The sequence below is a fragment of the Hylaeus volcanicus genome, chromosome 4, assembly GCF_026283585.1.
Source record: "Hylaeus volcanicus isolate JK05 chromosome 4, UHH_iyHylVolc1.0_haploid, whole genome shotgun sequence".
Taxonomy (NCBI): Eukaryota; Metazoa; Arthropoda; class Insecta; order Hymenoptera; family Colletidae; genus Hylaeus; species Hylaeus volcanicus.
This window is the reverse complement of record NC_071979.1, coordinates 6,725,557-6,742,422: the sequence shown is the minus strand read 5'-3', so window position 1 is coordinate 6,742,422 and position 16,866 is coordinate 6,725,557. Positions and strand designations below refer to the sequence as shown.

The window sequence follows — 16,866 nt, the reverse complement described above, 5'->3', positions numbered from 1 at the left end:
TTCACGCGTGTCCGACGCGTATGTGTATTTATATATGTATATATAATATGTATAAGGGCGTCTCTGCACGAACGAAAGTTACCCTAAGTGAAAAGAAAAATCGATTTTGAAAGGGAAACGAAAAGAACCGGCAGGCCCTCTGTACACGTGTGTGTGTGAGTGTGTGTGTGTACACGTTAAACGACAATTATAGGCGCGCGTGTAAAAAGCCCCTAACGCGACGAACATCGACAGTAGAAATATAATCTTGGTAACGACTCTCGTAAAGTTAACAATAATAACAGATTTATTACGAGATGCTCATATCAATACATCGTATAATATGTACAAAGCTACTATTTTGGTTTCCTCTTTTTCATCTCCGTTCTCGCGTGACACGGATTCCCAGCGATTCGATAACCGTGCTCAGAGCCGCGCACGAGTATTCCATAAAATGATCAACGAAATATGCCTGGGCCAAAAAATAGAAAAAAAAGGAAGAAAAAAAAAAGAAGAGAGGAATTAAAACCCGACGAGAGTGGCTTCGTTACGTCACGCGGCATTCGAATGTGTCGACGCCAGAGGCGGGCAAAATTCTTATCCGAATAAAAGTTTCGAATAACATGTATGAAAAACTAGTTTTATAAAAACATGGATCGGAATTGCAATGTGAAATATGTTACTATCACGAAGAATTGATTAGCAAACTGCGAAATTGAAAGAATAATGGAATAAATGATCATACATCTCATTCGTTAGCTATTATTGTATTAATATATTGCCCACCTTGGATCGACACCTGTAAACGCATCCTCGTGAAAGGATAACGCTTTTACTTCGAGAATCTGCGATTGAGACCAAAAAGCCGCGAACTTATACTCCCGTTACGATTAACCCAGTTACGGCTGGCATCCTTCCAGGATCTACAATTTGTCTCGAACAAAGTATACAAAAATATACTGTTGTCGTGGTCTTATGTTAGGCATATCAGGCTGACGTCTTTCTAGAAGAAAGACTCGATGTTAGGGATTCCGTCGACCTTGCATGGCTGAATCTTTTTTCCACCCCCGCTTAAATGCGTTATGCTTAAACTATTTGTGGTAAAGTATTTAAAAAGAAAATTAGCAAAGAAAATTCAGCCTTATCTGGGTTAAGGAAAAGAGTTACCTTCGTGTGTGGCATGTGTGTGTGTATGTGTGTTGGTACGATTCACGCAAACAGTCTATAAAAATCTGTAAAAGAGTGAAACAAGGAGGATGCGTAAATCGTTTGCGACCGAATTGATGGTAAACGAGAACGAAAAAGGAAAGAACGCATGGATGGTAGACGGAGAATTTAAATGCGACTAAATACTCGGTAACAGTAACGGATTTTTCATTCGCAAGAAGATAACCATAATCCGTACGTACTTCCAGCCCTTCGCGGTCGATCGTGCAGAAAAGAGTTGAAGTGTGACACCGACCGAAAAACGGGCGATATTCTTGCCACTGGGCAGAGATAAGCAAAAGTTTATTCGAATAACACCGACAACGAAGTGAAACCACCGTATAATAAATTCACTCCCAACGTGTATCCTGTGAAACGGTTGTTCGTTCAACGTAAAATATTAATTTCATCGTCTAAATGAAACTGAAATTACGATGGTACGAAACAAAGAATACAGCGTTGATCGTCATTAATTCGTTATTCGACAATTTCATGCAAAATTGTTCTACGCCTGTACTTTGCTGATCTCTGCCATTGGAATACCCTGCGACGCGAATGAACTTGTTCGGCTAAGATCGTCCATCTTCCGAACACCCTAGCTTGATTGACAGTCTTCGATAAAGAGGAATGCATTCCAGGAGAAAAATAGATTATAAAATGAATATTTAGTACATTTTTTTTTTACGTGAAGCTGAATGCTCGCGTAATTTGTCAATCGTTCTTTAGAAACCTCTGAAAGCTTTGCGACAGAGTGAAAAAAAAAAATATATATATATATGTGTGTATATATATATTTATATGTATGTATATGTATATATGTATGTACGTTTGATCGGATTATCAGCTTAACTTCGCGTGGAACAAATTACTAGACCTACCTAATGTCGTGTTTTACTACTTATTTAAATTACTAGCGGCTTGCCGATGAGACCAGAAGTAAGACTCGTCGATTCGCTGCCGTCAGTCGACGCTTCACAGCGCGTGTCATGTTGCTACACGTTATCGATCATCCGTCGTGGCAACGTTTTCCCTCTATGGTCATACCATTACCATGTCCTCGTCGACGTTCATGATCGTAGGAAATGCATTGTCCGCGGAACTTTGCCTCTGAATCGGTTTCTTTCTCACGAGCCCGTCTGCGAACAGACACGAAACGAAAACACACTTTACAAACGACCCACCACTCATGTTGCTCGATCATTTTCTGTTGTTATCGTTCGTGGCAGACATATTCAAGCGGTACTCTCGTCGAACCTTACACCGTATGCTTGTTATTTGCAACAATTAAACTAATTAACTAAAAGGTCTTCAAATATGAAATAAATTTTTCCCCTAAACAATGGCGTAAGTTCAGAGATCCCGAGCTAGACAACCCCAGTAGAAACATACAATATTACAATACAATTCTCTAATGAAAGTTTTTTGATATATGAATCCTACAAAAATTTAAAAAAAAAAAAAAAAAAATGAATCGAATAGATCTCAGAATAAATTAAATTTTGTATGAAAGAGTTAAATAAACCCTATTTTCTCTAGTAAACAAGAATCAAACAAATTATTCGTTGCATGCTTAAATCACATTTCTAGACATCAACGTAAATGGTTCATCTAATAAATTTAGAAATTGTATTTGGACAGAATTAATCTTCCTCGACTAAAAAAGTATTAAAATGATGCGTTGGAAAGGGGTGTGACGTAATCATTTATTAAATTTTAAGCTCTTGCCAGAAACTCCTAGGAAACTCTCTCGAAGAGCGTGCAAATATAGCTTCTCCTATGGGTGCTACGAGCGTTTATGCGCTATTCACTTGATCGATGCGTTGCGTGCCTCGAACGCCTATGGGCGTTCGTTGAATACACATGACAAATGGGACTAGGAGAATTCCGCACACAGCAAGTGGTGAGTCATCAAATCTCAGCACGGAGAGGGTTAAGCTATAATCGATTGTACCAACAAAAAATATCTCTTATACGTGCTATAGAATGAATATGTCGAGACCCTCGCAGAGCTGGATAAATTTTATTCGACACGAAAATGTGTAATATCTATTTGAAATAATATTTGAATCGTACTTCTCGAAAATGTGTATAAAAGTAAACGAAATACTGATTTATTTGAAATAATAGCTATACCACATAATGAGGTCATTTCAAATCAATTCTGTAATACAGTAATATCGTTTGCATAACGAATCAATACTTTTGCATAATAAACAACATTTTCTTGTCGTATTTTCACCCGTAGAATATATTAGGAAAATTTGTGTGAGAATCTGTTGAACGTTCTCCATATTTGTAATTTGCATAAATTATTACCAGGCATTGTATGTTTGAAATTATTAAATACGCGTGATACACGATAGGTATGCAGAATGCCAATAAAGAATATTTATTACACTAATGTATTTTATTCTTTGAGGCATTATTATTTCAGCGTTTTAATGACGCAAAGAGATTCGTAATTTCATCAATTGAATATTGTATCGTAATTCGTTATTTCATTATTTCATATACAGAATTATTACTTTCAATGTTATTCCGAGAAATAAGATAGCACAACCGAGTTTCGAATATCCGTATCAAATAACCGTAAATGTGGTGTTGCGATGCAAGGCACACCAATGGAGAGTGCAAGGCATTGTTCATACATTATTCGAAATTTCATCAACTATTTTCAAAAAATAAAAACAAAGCTTTTGCTATCGGATTTGCAGTATTGATTAAAATAAAAATCTCGTACTGTCAGAAGTAACGAAAGGAAAATAATTTACCGGCAGAGGATGGAAGAAGGTCGTCGAGAGAGCCATCGTCTAAATCCGTGGCAGACAGAAGTAGGTCATCATCCGAAGAAGCTCTCGTTAGGCTGGGAAGAGTCGAGGTCAGCAGGGCCTTTTCCTTTTGGATCTCCTGTATGTGATCGACGAGAAGCGCTTCCTCGTCGCCTCGATCTCTGTCACGATCCGCGGTGTTGCCTCTCGCGGCCACGCTCGAGGCAGCAGCGTTCAATTCCTCCGGGCTGAAGATCTTCGAGGACCGCAAGCTGGACAAACGATGAGTGGCCGTGTGACAGGCGGACTCCAGAGTATTTATGTCGGCCAAAGTCGCTCTCACGACCCTCAGTTTCTCCTGTACGATCGTCTCGACGCAACAGGTTTGCCTGCCAACGTCTTGCAACGAGTCCTGAGCGGGCAGTGCCCTGTTCGTCCTCAGTATGCACGGCGCGAAGACTATCGCCAACGCTGACGGTGACATTCGATTGTCGACCTCGTGGAGCGCCACCCTGGCCAGATGAACGATCAGCCGTTCCATGAGATCGAAGTTCGGTTTCGGCAGCTTCTTCAGGATGGCGAACAGCGTGCTGATCCGATCCCGAGGATCCGTCAGATTGGCAGCGTGCAGAAAGTCGTCGTAATACTCGAAGGTTAACAGGGGCTCGGGCATGTCGCGAAAGAAGCTCTTCAACACGGCCGCGAGCACGTGCACTTGGTAATTCTCGAAGTCCACTTTCTCCAAGTCACCCTCGTCCATCTTCTGTTTCAATTCCTTCACTTTAGAACTGACGCCGCTCTTTCTGTATATCCCTTCCGTGTACAGACCGTGCATCTCTATGGTCGTGATCAATCGATCCACCACCAACGGGACCTTGCCGTCGCCGCAGTCTAGTTTGTACAACGGGACGCCGAAAACGTTTCGCGAGTTCATTTCGTGGGGTGCTTCTTTACCGCATTCTGGCAACGCTCTCATGTAGCACTTCCTGTGACTCGTTAACTTGCAATCTGAACCGAGAAATATTGATGTATAGCATAGACTTATAGTAAAGAGATATACAGAATGTTCGGTAGCTGGTGGTACAAGCGAAAGCGGGTGATTCTACATGAAAAAATAAGTCGAGAATATAAAATACAAATTTTTCATGCGAGGCTTTGTTTTCGAGAAAATCGATTTTTAATTTTTGCCGGGTACGGGTGCAGTTGTTCGTGTTATGAAGTTATGTTGGTAAACACTTCCAATGGCACGGAAATGTTTTCTTACCTATTATCTTACTATCCGACTTTTGTCGCTAAACACTATCAACATCAGTTTACCATCATGCGTACGTACAGCAATCGGGAATATACGGACATGATACTTTCGTTAGGTGGAAAAGCATCAGCCGTTACTAATTACTACAATTTTCTGATACGACAAGGACAAACTTAAACTGCGATAATAAGTATCGAGGCAACGATCTACAGTGAGATTCGTTATAACGGAACACGATCAAGTGCACCCGCACCCGGCGAAAATTCAAAGTCGATTTTCTCGAAAGCAAAGCCTCTTATGAAAAATTTGTATTCTATATTTTCGACATATTTTTTCATGTAGAATCACACCCTTTTCGCTTGTACCACTAGTTACCGAACACCCTGTAGAATTAAGTGGTGCCATGGTGAAGCATTGACGATTTTAGCTATTGGCAATTGACTATTTTCCAGGAGATTATAAAGAGACCCTTCTTTTTCTTCCGGATATTACAAGCAACTATTCGATACGATATGAAACACGAAATGATCATAATAAACGGGAAACTCGCAAGGATACTTACTCTGGCAGACGAGTCCTCGTTCGATAGGCCACATAAAGAAAGAGGAGCACACCTCGCAGGCCATAGGTATGTTTATGATAGTCAACTGGAACACATGATTGCCGTGTCGTATCGGTTCCTCTTGTTTCCGCTTCTTCTCCTTCTTACGTTTGCTTTTACTCTGTTTCTCCGGCGCTTCGGTTTTGACTAGCGTCATAAATTCGTTCATGAATCCTCTGAACGCGTTCACTCCCATTGTCACGGGAAAATCTGCACTAGTGTTCTCTTGCTTGCACACGGTTTCCATTACGTGCAAGAAGTTCGCTATCAGATCGGTGTACTTGATGTTGCCCTCGACACCCTGCTGAATGGCGACGCTGTAAGTGATCACCAGGTCGTCTTTGAATTTACGCAGAGCCTGCTTGAACACGCGATCCACCTCGCTAGGTTTCCTGCCCTCCTCTTGTCCCTCCATTATGTATATCTTCTTCGTGATGAAGTCCTGCATGAACGCCAATTCCTTGGCATCGGATATGATCTTGTCCGTGCTGTCGGAGAAAGCCGACGTGCCGGTTAAGCTGAACTTGGATGCGACCGTTTGCTTCGCGGACTCGTAGGGCGTGCGCGGTGGCTTTCTGTTTTTCCGTCTGCCCGGTGTGTTCGCTAATATACACGGCATCTTAAGTACTCCGCCGTTCTGTATACACTTGACGTGGTACAACTGTTTGCAGTCGACGCACTTGTACCCTTGCGTCACGAACGCGTCCATTTTGTCGCGGCAGCAAACGCACACGTCGTCTTTAGCAAACCTCGCCACTTTCCTGAAATGATGACCAGCTAAGGTGAAAAGATTGCCTTTCCATTCAAGAAGGTTCATCCCAGGAGCGAGTTTGAAATCGTTGGGACTCGTATCGGTTCCAAGCTTGTCCTCGCTGAGTCCTGATATTTTAGTAGCTGGATCGGAGTTTCTTCTTCTCAGCTCGAGACTCGTTATCGCGTTGGACCTCATGCGTTTGCCAGGTAACTGGGTCTTGGATGCCGATTCAGCTTTGTTCACGGGCCAATCCGTCACCGATCTCGAAGGAGTCTCGTGTTGGCCATCTTTACGGGTCCACACGTTCGAAGACTTGTTCAAGTCGCTCTCCTTGATCGTGCCAAGGAAGAGACTTTTCGTTTCTCCGCTACCCGTGTCCGATACGCTCTCACCCATAGATCTACAATGAAACTCTCGAGACGGCCGATTCCGTCTTGCGCTCCTGACTGGCACATCGGGTTCGCATTTCTCCTTTGGTCTTAAGTTTTTCTCCTTGGGCGACGATCCTTTTAGCAGAGGACTCTTCAACGCGTTCTCGTCGTTCACCGCGTCTAACTTCGTAGATGTATCTCCTTCCGAGTTTTGTCTTCTCAAGTAACTGAACTCTTTCATTTCTTTGTGTCCGTATGTCTGATCGCGTCTAATGGGCGATGTTGGGTCGTTTTCCATTCGCTCGGTAGGTACGCTATTGTCGCTTAATCTACGTTGTTCCCTACCCGACGAGCTTTCCATGTGAATGAAACGCTCGTTGGGATCCAGTTTGACGTTAAAATTCGCTGCTTCGTTCGGTTTCTCATGTTGCGCTTGTTCAAATATATTATCCTCTATATTCTTGTCTTGGGAAACATTCGGGGACCGCGTTAACGTTGTTTTCTGGGGACCAGACATTAAATAGTCGCTGTAGTTCATGGACGAAAAGTCTGCCCGACGTCGCCAGATATCGGAATTCGGACTGTGGGTCAAGTTTACGTTAGACTGATGGTATTTAATGTCCCGCGGACTCGGGAACGGCGGGGCCGTGTTAAAGATGGGCGGAGCACTTTGCACAGCACTCGGAATGTCTGAATCAGTTTCTCCGTCGCTGTATCCCGTCGACGAACTGTCCGCTCGTTTACTGACGGACGACGATCGACTGGAAGCATTCGCTAGGTTTGTGTTCACCGTGACTCCGGGGGACTGATCGCCACGTTTTGTTCTAGTGCTTGGTACGGGCTTGCAGCAAGAATTCTCTTGAGATTCGGAGCTGTTAACGCTGACTTGAGATTCGTAGCTCCTTAAACTAGTCAACCTTTCCAAGCTACTTTTCCGTTCGTTAAGTTCTTCGGATGAGTAAGATTCTATATTTTTCAAAATGGCGCCGGGTTCGTGCGAGATTCTTGCATTCGGTGCAAGTTTTCGCTTAGAGTACGTCATGCTGGTGTCGATCCCGCTATCCCGGAGTACGTTATCCGTTCTCGCCGGCGTAAGTCGATTCTGAGATTCCATTTTACGCACCATACTGTAGTCTAGCAACGCGTTGTCTTCTGTGAGTGATTCCGCGCTATCCCTGAGCCTGGAGTATATCTTGCTGTTGTCGTACGCAAGTTCCTTATGATCCTGAGTATCTTTATATTCCCCAATTTTATCAACGAGCAACTTCTTTCGTCTCTTCAGATCCGCGAAAGACTTTCTTGCGATATTACCTCTAATGTGAGCTTGAAACATAATCATACACGATTTAAATTTCTTGAACCAACTATGCCGCTTATACGCTCTCCAAGCAGACTGGATATGAACAGCAGCTTCGATTTTAACACGCAAAGACTGCGCCAATCGTTGAGCAATGATCATTCTCCAGAAAGACTGAATTTGCACGACTGCATTTTTCAGTCTAAGGAACTTTCTTCTCTCTAAACAAGCTCGGAACCATTTCTGTATTGTTGTGATACTCGTGATGATTTGCTGGTGCAATTCTCTGTCCAATTGGATTTTTTCCGATTCTCGGAGAAACACTTTAGTTGTCCCAAGCTGATAATTGTCTTTATTAAGATTCAACGTCAGTAAGAAGTCTCTAACATCTGATTGCGAACTTAACAAACCCTTGGGCAGCAACATTCTATACAGTTGAATAAATTCTTCATATGTCAATCTGACGTTAAAACCAGCTTGCCTTATTCTAACTGTTTCTAACATTCCCGTATATCTTAACTGCCTTTGCACAGTTTCCTTGTCGAACTCATTTGATACTTTGTTAGAGTTGCTTTTAATGCATCTGATGAAGAAAGGATTCGCTTGATTTAAGGTATCCATAAGACTGTGCAAACTTTGTTGAAACTGCGCCGATACTGTCATGGGCTGTTTCCTCGCTTTCCCCGGTCCCGTACCATAACTCTGTGTTCTTCCGGCGAGCGTTTTTACAGTTTGAAGATTTTTTAAACCCTTCTTACCACGTTCTCTTGGTCGAAATGATTTGTTTTTCCTGTAAAAGCGTTAAAATTCGATATTTTAACATTGAGCAACAGCTCGGGACAGTGGTTTCCAAGCTTTTGGAAGGCGCTCCCTTAAAAAAGAAGAAGAAAATTTCTAAGCCAAAGATAAATAATAGATTGGAAATGATACGACGAAATATGCTTCACCAGTTGTTAAACTTTGATGACCGATGTATTAATATAATGAAATAATTAAGTTAATCAAATTTTTCTACGTTAAAAAGCTAGGACTCGCGCCCCCACCATTGGAAAGCACTAGTTTCAAGACTCCTTTTCCTATTTCTTAAACTCTTATCGTTAGTAAAACATTATAAGTTGCAGTTATAAATCGCAACAAAAATTACGTACGCCTTTTGTAATTACTTACATGTTTCGCTAGAATTTTTATTGGCCAATTCAACTTTGCTATAGTATTATTGTTTAACGCAATAGGAAAACAGGAAAAGGAGAAGACACAATTCTTACATTGACATGTATGGCATTGCAAGTATATCTAATGAATATACTATAAAGTATAAGTAGCAAACAGTTAGCAGAGTGTTACTATGGTCGCGTTAACCACATGACTTGATTATAGTAGCAAATATAACAAAAGCATGTGAAAATAGGATTAACTGTGTATAGGGATAGTCACTCGAAAATTCTAAGAAATCCGTACGAGAAAAATGCGATTTGCTTATTACGCTAGATAAATAGTTAATGTAAAATATTAATATACATAACAAGCGTTTTGCATACTTTATAAACTACTAACATCAGAACTTAATTTTTTTAACAATTAATGAGGAAAAATTGTATTAATTACATTTGTTAAATTGTATAAAAAAAAACTTTTACATCGTGCAAGTAATTGCAGTTAATTGCTAGCAAAAGTTCATGACTTTATAGCACGAAGAGTTTAGTAACGTGATTTTTTCGAAAAATTTATTTGTTACATGAAGCAATATGTAATAAAAATTAACCCATTCCCGATTGTATATTTAAATCAAGCGTAAGTGCGTAATTCGAGATGATGATCATTGTGCAGTATTGACTTTTAAGTTTATGCGTGCTATGAATGGGCTAATTTATATATTATCGATTTAGAAAGTGAGAAAACTACTATCGTGAAATCAACATGCACCAATCAACCAATAGCTAAAATTATGTCAGAAAAATTATTAAAACTTCACGACTAAAAAACATTACAAGTACGGAATAATGATCGTGAATATTATGACATATCGAAAGGAAATGATAGCTATGACGTACTTCTGAAAAAACACGAGAAATACTTCGAAAGTAATGAATATTTGTGGAAAGCAGTGATATGAATTTGCATGGGAAGACCATTATCCTACTAAGATGCTGTTACCTATGAAAAGAAATCCTTCACCCAGAATCACTATAGAGCACACACTACCTTTATTGTAGAGCAGTGAGTTTTTGTAGCTTAAAGTACAATGTTATTGAATATTAAGTGGCTGCTGTTTACATACATGACTATTTGATTAGCGCGTTCCATGACGTTTGCTTCGTCTTTTGGAAGCACCCTCTCTAGTGGTGTATGAGTATCTCGTCTGAGTTTATTATTACTATGAGGCTGGTCTTCCCTGCCCCTTATTAAGTAACCCTTCATCATCGTTACATTGGACGGGTGTTGCGTTTGATTAATGTTTCGAAATTGTGGCCACGACAATCGGTTGTTGTTTACATTGTCGTTGTTTTCAAGTTGTATAGAAGATAATGTAGTAGTGGGTAAAGTTGATGGTATACAGACACTGCGCTGCTTCTGATAACTTGGTGGACGATTATGTTTGTGCGAACTGAAAAAGTCTCTCATGCTTAGTTTTTTTGATACTCCTTATGTAACTACGTAGTAATTACATTGTAAATGACGAACACTTAATTCGGACCTCTAATTTTATCAGTGACTGCGGAAAACTGGTATCTCATGAGCGACTCCAATGAAATAATATGAACTTCAATGATTGGTATGAATCGTATAAATAAAAAGTTATCATTGAACTGTTAACCATGCTCCAGAACAATAGCGAGTAAGGTAGTATATCATTAAATGACAGAATGTAACTGTATAGCGAAAGTTATGAAGACTGCACTCTAGTCACACTTAATACAAAGGGTGCATACATATAATTCTAAACAATATCTTGAACACACAAGACTGGAACACATTATATGGATTTACAAGTTCATAAGGTTTAATCATTAAAGTTAGTACTTTAAGTGCTGTTAATTTGACGCTGATATAATGTTAAAGACAAACGTTGTAAATCCATAAAAAATCTTAATCTAAAAAAAATGTAACGTTTGCCAAAATGACACATACAGTGGATCCAAAAGGCCACTTACGCGATTCGGTTAATAGTTAGATTGACGGTCGACAACGTCACAAGATGGCTACAAGGACAAAAGACATTTGGCCAATGTAAATATAATTAACATTTGCTTTAATTGTAAACACATAGGAACCTCTTCAGCTTGATGCAAATGTTATTAACGCACAACGTAAATTTATACTTCGTAGGGTAAGATAATAGGCAGATCAATCATATTCAAAAACAAGCGCAACAACATAGGTATTTATTTATTGTGATCATTATTATTCAACGAATGTTGATCTATTATGGGTATACAAGCACTTAGCCTAACTTGTTTGAGTCACCCTTTTACGAGAGTTAATATAATGCGGGATTAAATAGAATAATAACACATACCTTATCAAATTCTCGTTCGGTGTCCGGTATCTATTTTGTACAGATGTTTTTGTACCATCAGCTGTAACAAAAAATATTTTTGAAACGTTCATCAATTATCAATTTAAACGATACAAAATATACACTAAATCGTAATATGAAGAACATAATACTGTACCTCGACCATGTCTATGAGTTCGACCCGCTTCTTGAAAAGCAAAATGAGCTCGAAAAAATGCTCGAAGAATCGCCCATCTGAATACTGCCACTGGGTCGGCACCCACTAATTCTCGGACAAAAGCGAGGGAAGAATTTTTCAATACACCAACTACACCATCTGGTCGCATCAGATCCAGGTTCTTTTCTCTCATATTAGATGCTTGATACTTAACAGCCCCTGCATAATGACGTACAACGAAGGCTGCTTCTCGTCGTTGTGGTGCTTCGTAAAATGGATTGTCTTTATGTACTGAATTAAATTTTTGTAGCAGTGTCTCATTCGTTGCGCCAGGAAAACTATAATGGAAATTTTCAATGAATGATCAAACATAACCTAAAAATCAATCCGCTCGGAATAAGAAAAACATCAGATACTAACTTGCACTGATCATCTAAGAGACAGAGAAGGCCATTCGGCTTTCCCTCTATTAGATTTAAGCAGCCAGAATTATCACTGTATCCTATATCCGTCCATCTAATTCCCTGTTTTCTGTACTCTCGTTGTTCGTATTGAAAAACATGCTGGTTGAAGTAGTGTTGTAGTTGTTCGTTTGCATAATTTATACATAACTGTTCGAAACTATTGCACGTTTTGAAATCTTCGAAACCAAAAATATCTAGTACACCTATGCTATTGCCTTGATGATCTCTGAGCGTATCCTTCTTGGAAAGTAAAGCATGATTCACCTAAAAAAGAAAATATTCCGTCTTATTAGGATACAATTTTACGATGCGTGTTTTAAAAGAAAGGAATCAACAACTTGCCTGAAGCACAATCCAATCAAACAGAGCTCCGTACAGACACTTGGCCATAGCATCTCTTGCCGCAATTGCTTCCGGAAGCCTATAGTTAATGACTAAAGTTTCTCCGGAAGCCCTCGCACGTTTGGCGGTAAGAGCTGCCAAAAGCGTATCTTGTTTTACTCTAAGAAGTTCAGATATCAACGCAACCACATCAGGATTCTTAACTCCTACGGCTTCATCATGATGATGATAAGATTTTCTAGGTTGGAACTCCACGTTTCCTAAAATAATTAAATACGATTAGGTCATTGTAACAATTATTTAGATAATATGCTAATCACCGAGTAGAAGAACAGCTGACAGAACTGCAAACAACCGCCTCTGTTTTTCCGGCGTAAATCCAACCATTTCCATAGATTGTTTCAGTCTTGAGAATTCATGTCGTTCGTCGATATTTTCAAGTCCGTAACACCCACTTTTATTTAAATAATTATAACGATCACAATTTTCTAAATGCAGAGCTTGTTTTTCCTGTTCACTTGCTCCAGCCAAGAGGTAATAAAATACGTGGTAATTTCTTTCATTTCTTCCTTGGGAGACTATTCGAGACTTTTCCAAAAGATACTTTTGCACAACAGCCCTAATAATTTTACGATACATTCACATAATTCATCACAAATTTATATGACCATAACCTTATTTTGTAAAATTCTTACCCATGCACCATTCCATTTTCTTTGTAATTCACTTGTATGAATTTGCCGAAACGACTACTATTATTGTTGTGTGCGGTTTTTGCATTTCCAAACGCTTCCAATACAGGACCGGCACTGAGTATCGTCTGTTCGACACCGCTACCATGCGAACCTTTTTGACTAAGAGCTGTCAGATGATGCAGTAGAAAATTTGTCGATTCAGTTTTACCCGATCCACTCTCGCCGCTAATAACAATACACTGATTTCTTTTTTCTTTAAGCATACAATGGTAAGCTGCATCGGCTATGGCAAATATGTGTGGAGGTATGTCTGGCCCCAATCTTCTATTTTGATAGAGTTTTACATATTTTGGATTGTAGATAGGATAAAATTTAAACGGATTCAGTGCAATTAATATGCTGCCGACATAGGTGTATATGTTTCCAGCTAAGAACCTAGCCCTAAGGTTGTCCAACAGAGTTTGTTCATTAAGGTCTGGAAGCTGACATAGATCTGGATATTCCTTATCGCGTGGTTGATATAGGAATCTGTTAAAATAGTCCTTTAAGAGTTGTGGATCCATTGGAAATCTACTATCCGACCATAAATCTGGTTGCTTCTTTCGCAAGTAAAACCTATAACAAAAAAAATATCACATACATAACATCACGACACTTTTGTTTCTTTTATAATTTTTTTTCCAATTTATAATAATTATAACTGTAGTAATGCTTACCTGTAATATTCTTGTTGAGCTGCATTTTTTGGCCACAGTAACATAAGTGCTACAGGGCACTCAGTTGGGCCAAGTCTTCTTTCTTTACATTCTTGCCCAACAGAGTTTCCAACCACTTCTGCCAACTCATAACCATTTGAAACAGAAGCATCAACTAACCCAAGTCTTTCAATGATACATTCTACTATTTCAGCTGATGAAGTTTGTTTTGTAGCTTTAATTGAAAGTGCTTCATATTCTGGGCTCCATTCACCCACAAATACTTGCACTACTCCTGAGCAACAGGTATCCATTTTTTTAACCCTACAATTAAAAGTACATGAAAAACTTCCTAATGAATTAATACATGTACAGTTACATGTATTATGAATTTTAAGTATTTAAAACACTATTTACATACATTGTTTTACCTTAATTTTAATAGGGTTAACAAATTTGTCCTCTGTCATCCATACAGAATTTCAAATGTATTGTTTCCCCTACTTTCTGTTTCTCAATTATATACAGCCACTGATGCAAACGTTTAAAATAACTTTTATACATTTTGTTTAAAAATGTTCACTGTTAGTCTTACTGTTTACTGGACTTATTTACAGGTATTGTTTACATTAATTTATTTACTTCAATTTTGTCAAGTGCACTCAAAAAATTATCCAATACTCATAAACTAAAAAACCACATTCAAATATATGTACCACATCAAGTCTTACACATGAACTGATTCAACAAAATAAAACTTTGTGGATACTAATGTTCTTTCATTGCAATACATAGTGTACAGAAATAGTAAAATATTTCCAAATCTTTGTTTAAGCATTCATTTAGATTCATTTAATTTAATGAATAGGACAAAATACCATAGAGTATTGTGATCATGGATTAATATATATATATATTTTTTTTTTATAATAAAATAGAGTTGTTAAAGTTATTTCACTCTTCTTTAAATTTATATATTCAGTCAAGTTTGTAGATCCTTGTTGATTTTGTTCTTCTGTTGTTAGAGTATTTTGAATTTATAAAACAATAGGTTTAATTCAGGTATCGCGTATTTAACACTGGACATCCAGTAAAATCTTTCAGACAGCCATTATATTTTATCATGATGTTCACTATGTACTTGAAAAGTGCGTAGGTGTCCTATTGTTGGCAGGCAGTAACTCAGTTTCCTTGCTGAGACAATAATCCAAAGTTCTCAATGCTTTATCAACATTCCTATGCCTCTTGAGTATTTTAGTACAGTTATTGCAAAAAATTACAGATGTACTTGCATTTGTACATATTATAAAAACTTTTGTGCGTTAAGGAAGTATCTTATCTGAAAAAGAAAGATGTATGACACATCACTGTTTCAAGACAACTATTTGTTATGTTACATTGGTAACATCATCATTATGCTTTGTTATTTGCTATATATAAATATAACATTCGCATTCTATATGCAACAGAAGGCTAAGTACTTTTTTTTGCATTGGAAACTTCATTGTTACTTCTGTCAATATTCCAAACACTCCACGCAATATTCACTTTTGCAAAGATTTAACTTTACATTTACACGTTTCACCGCATAAGCACAAACAAAGTATCTGTCAAATGGTGTCAAACCAATCTAACTTGAAAACACCTCACAATAATCAACAATTCTAACCTTAAAACGAATAAATTCACGATTTACACGTGTCTTTGTTACTTCAGAGCCTCTTTTTCTCTTATTCTGGCTTTTTTACAACGTAATGTACGACGGTCGAATTTAAAAATATCCCCGGACGTGCCCACGTCTTTACCGGTAATTTTTTCAATTAAAGAATCCCGAATAAATCGTATCAGAGATATAAGAAAAATTGCGAAATATTATTCCGAATAGTGTGTTGCGGGCAGTAAACGTAACGCATCGATCATTCGCTGGATACACAAAGGATTGCGAAAAACGACATACGTTCCCCAGATACCGATTGCCTCGGACCTGACGGCTGACATTCGCAGGAAAACCGTCTTCCGACGCCGATTGGCGGGTCATGGACCATACCACCAATCAGCGGCGATCTGCGAGTGTGAACGTCAACATAGTAAACCGGGCTTAAAGTCATCAGGAATTTCTCGTCCAGGCATGACACTTACTGGTCGTTACGTATCATCGTCGAAGAATGTAATGAAAACGTCGAAGCTCTAATTCCAAGTATACGGATTTCTCCATTACCTTCTTCGCTGATAACAAGACGCTTGATGTGACACATTCTTACGGATCACCGAGGCACTCGCATACTTGGACATGCTTCCGCGGGCTTAAAAGTTTCACTGTAAAACGCACTGCCGTCTGTTCACGGATCTTCAGTTTTCTTCCTACCTATTCGTTTGCTCTAACACTATTTTCCCTTTCTCGTGGAACGTCGTGATAACGCACTAACCGAGAGAACGGTACGTACAACTGTGGTTCTCGTGCACTCGATACACACTGTCCCTCTGTTTTCTCGCATCTAGAGAACACACTGTACAATACGGGCGGATTGACACTTCGGTAAACAAGAGACACTGTCACCGATACTTATGCGCCGGTTATGTCGTCGACGGTCCTCCTTGAAGTCACACCGATATTCGCGGTTAATCGTGTTATCGAATTGATAATACCGATGACACGGATGACGGGCCCTTGCCCAGTTTATCGTCCTTCGTCTCCTCTCGGGATCCTGCGTCCCGATACGTCCACCATTTCGATTTTTCCGATCACATGGTACGGAAAGTCCGCT

The 16,866-nt window shown here is 39.2% G+C and overlaps 1 protein-coding gene across 9 annotated transcripts; it reads right to left on the bottom strand.

Annotated features, from left to right (window-relative positions):
- Positions 1-263: 263 nt before the first annotated feature.
- Positions 264-16,866, bottom strand: LOC128874606 (unconventional myosin-IXAa-like). Of its 9 annotated transcripts, none has more exons than XM_054119491.1 (14): positions 16,320-16,866; positions 15,583-15,770; positions 14,523-15,440; positions 14,123-14,425; positions 13,407-14,021; positions 13,032-13,330; positions 12,712-12,971; positions 12,326-12,633; positions 11,906-12,243; positions 11,749-11,809; positions 10,510-10,836; positions 5,771-9,021; positions 3,957-4,961; positions 264-2,321 (listed from the first exon to the last, which is right to left on the bottom strand). In XM_054119491.1, coding segments are annotated over exons 3-14 (6,867 nt in total). In that variant the 5' UTR covers positions 14,525-15,440; positions 15,583-15,770; positions 16,320-16,866; the 3' UTR covers positions 264-2,223. The 9 variants fall into 9 exon arrangements, with proteins under 9 accessions (XP_053975466.1, XP_053975467.1, XP_053975470.1 ...); XM_054119492.1 differs by having other exon boundaries at positions 15,583-15,735; positions 16,320-16,362; XM_054119495.1 differs by having other exon boundaries at positions 14,533-15,440; positions 15,583-16,866.

Bases quoted from the DNA above. Each gene is read 5' to 3' on its own strand.
- LOC128874606 (XM_054119486.1), bottom strand. From the start codon at position 16,356: ATGTGTCACATCAAGCGTCTTGTTATCAGCGAAGAAGGTAATGGAGAA. The intron at 11,810-11,905 runs GTACAGTATTAT...TTTTTGTTACAG, and splicing joins AACTCATAGACATGGTCGAG to CTGATGGTACAAAAACATCT. The intron at 2,322-3,956 runs GTAAATTATTTT...GTCTGTTCGCAG, and splicing joins CCTTCTTCCATCCTCTGCCG to ACGGGCTCGTGAGAAAGAAA.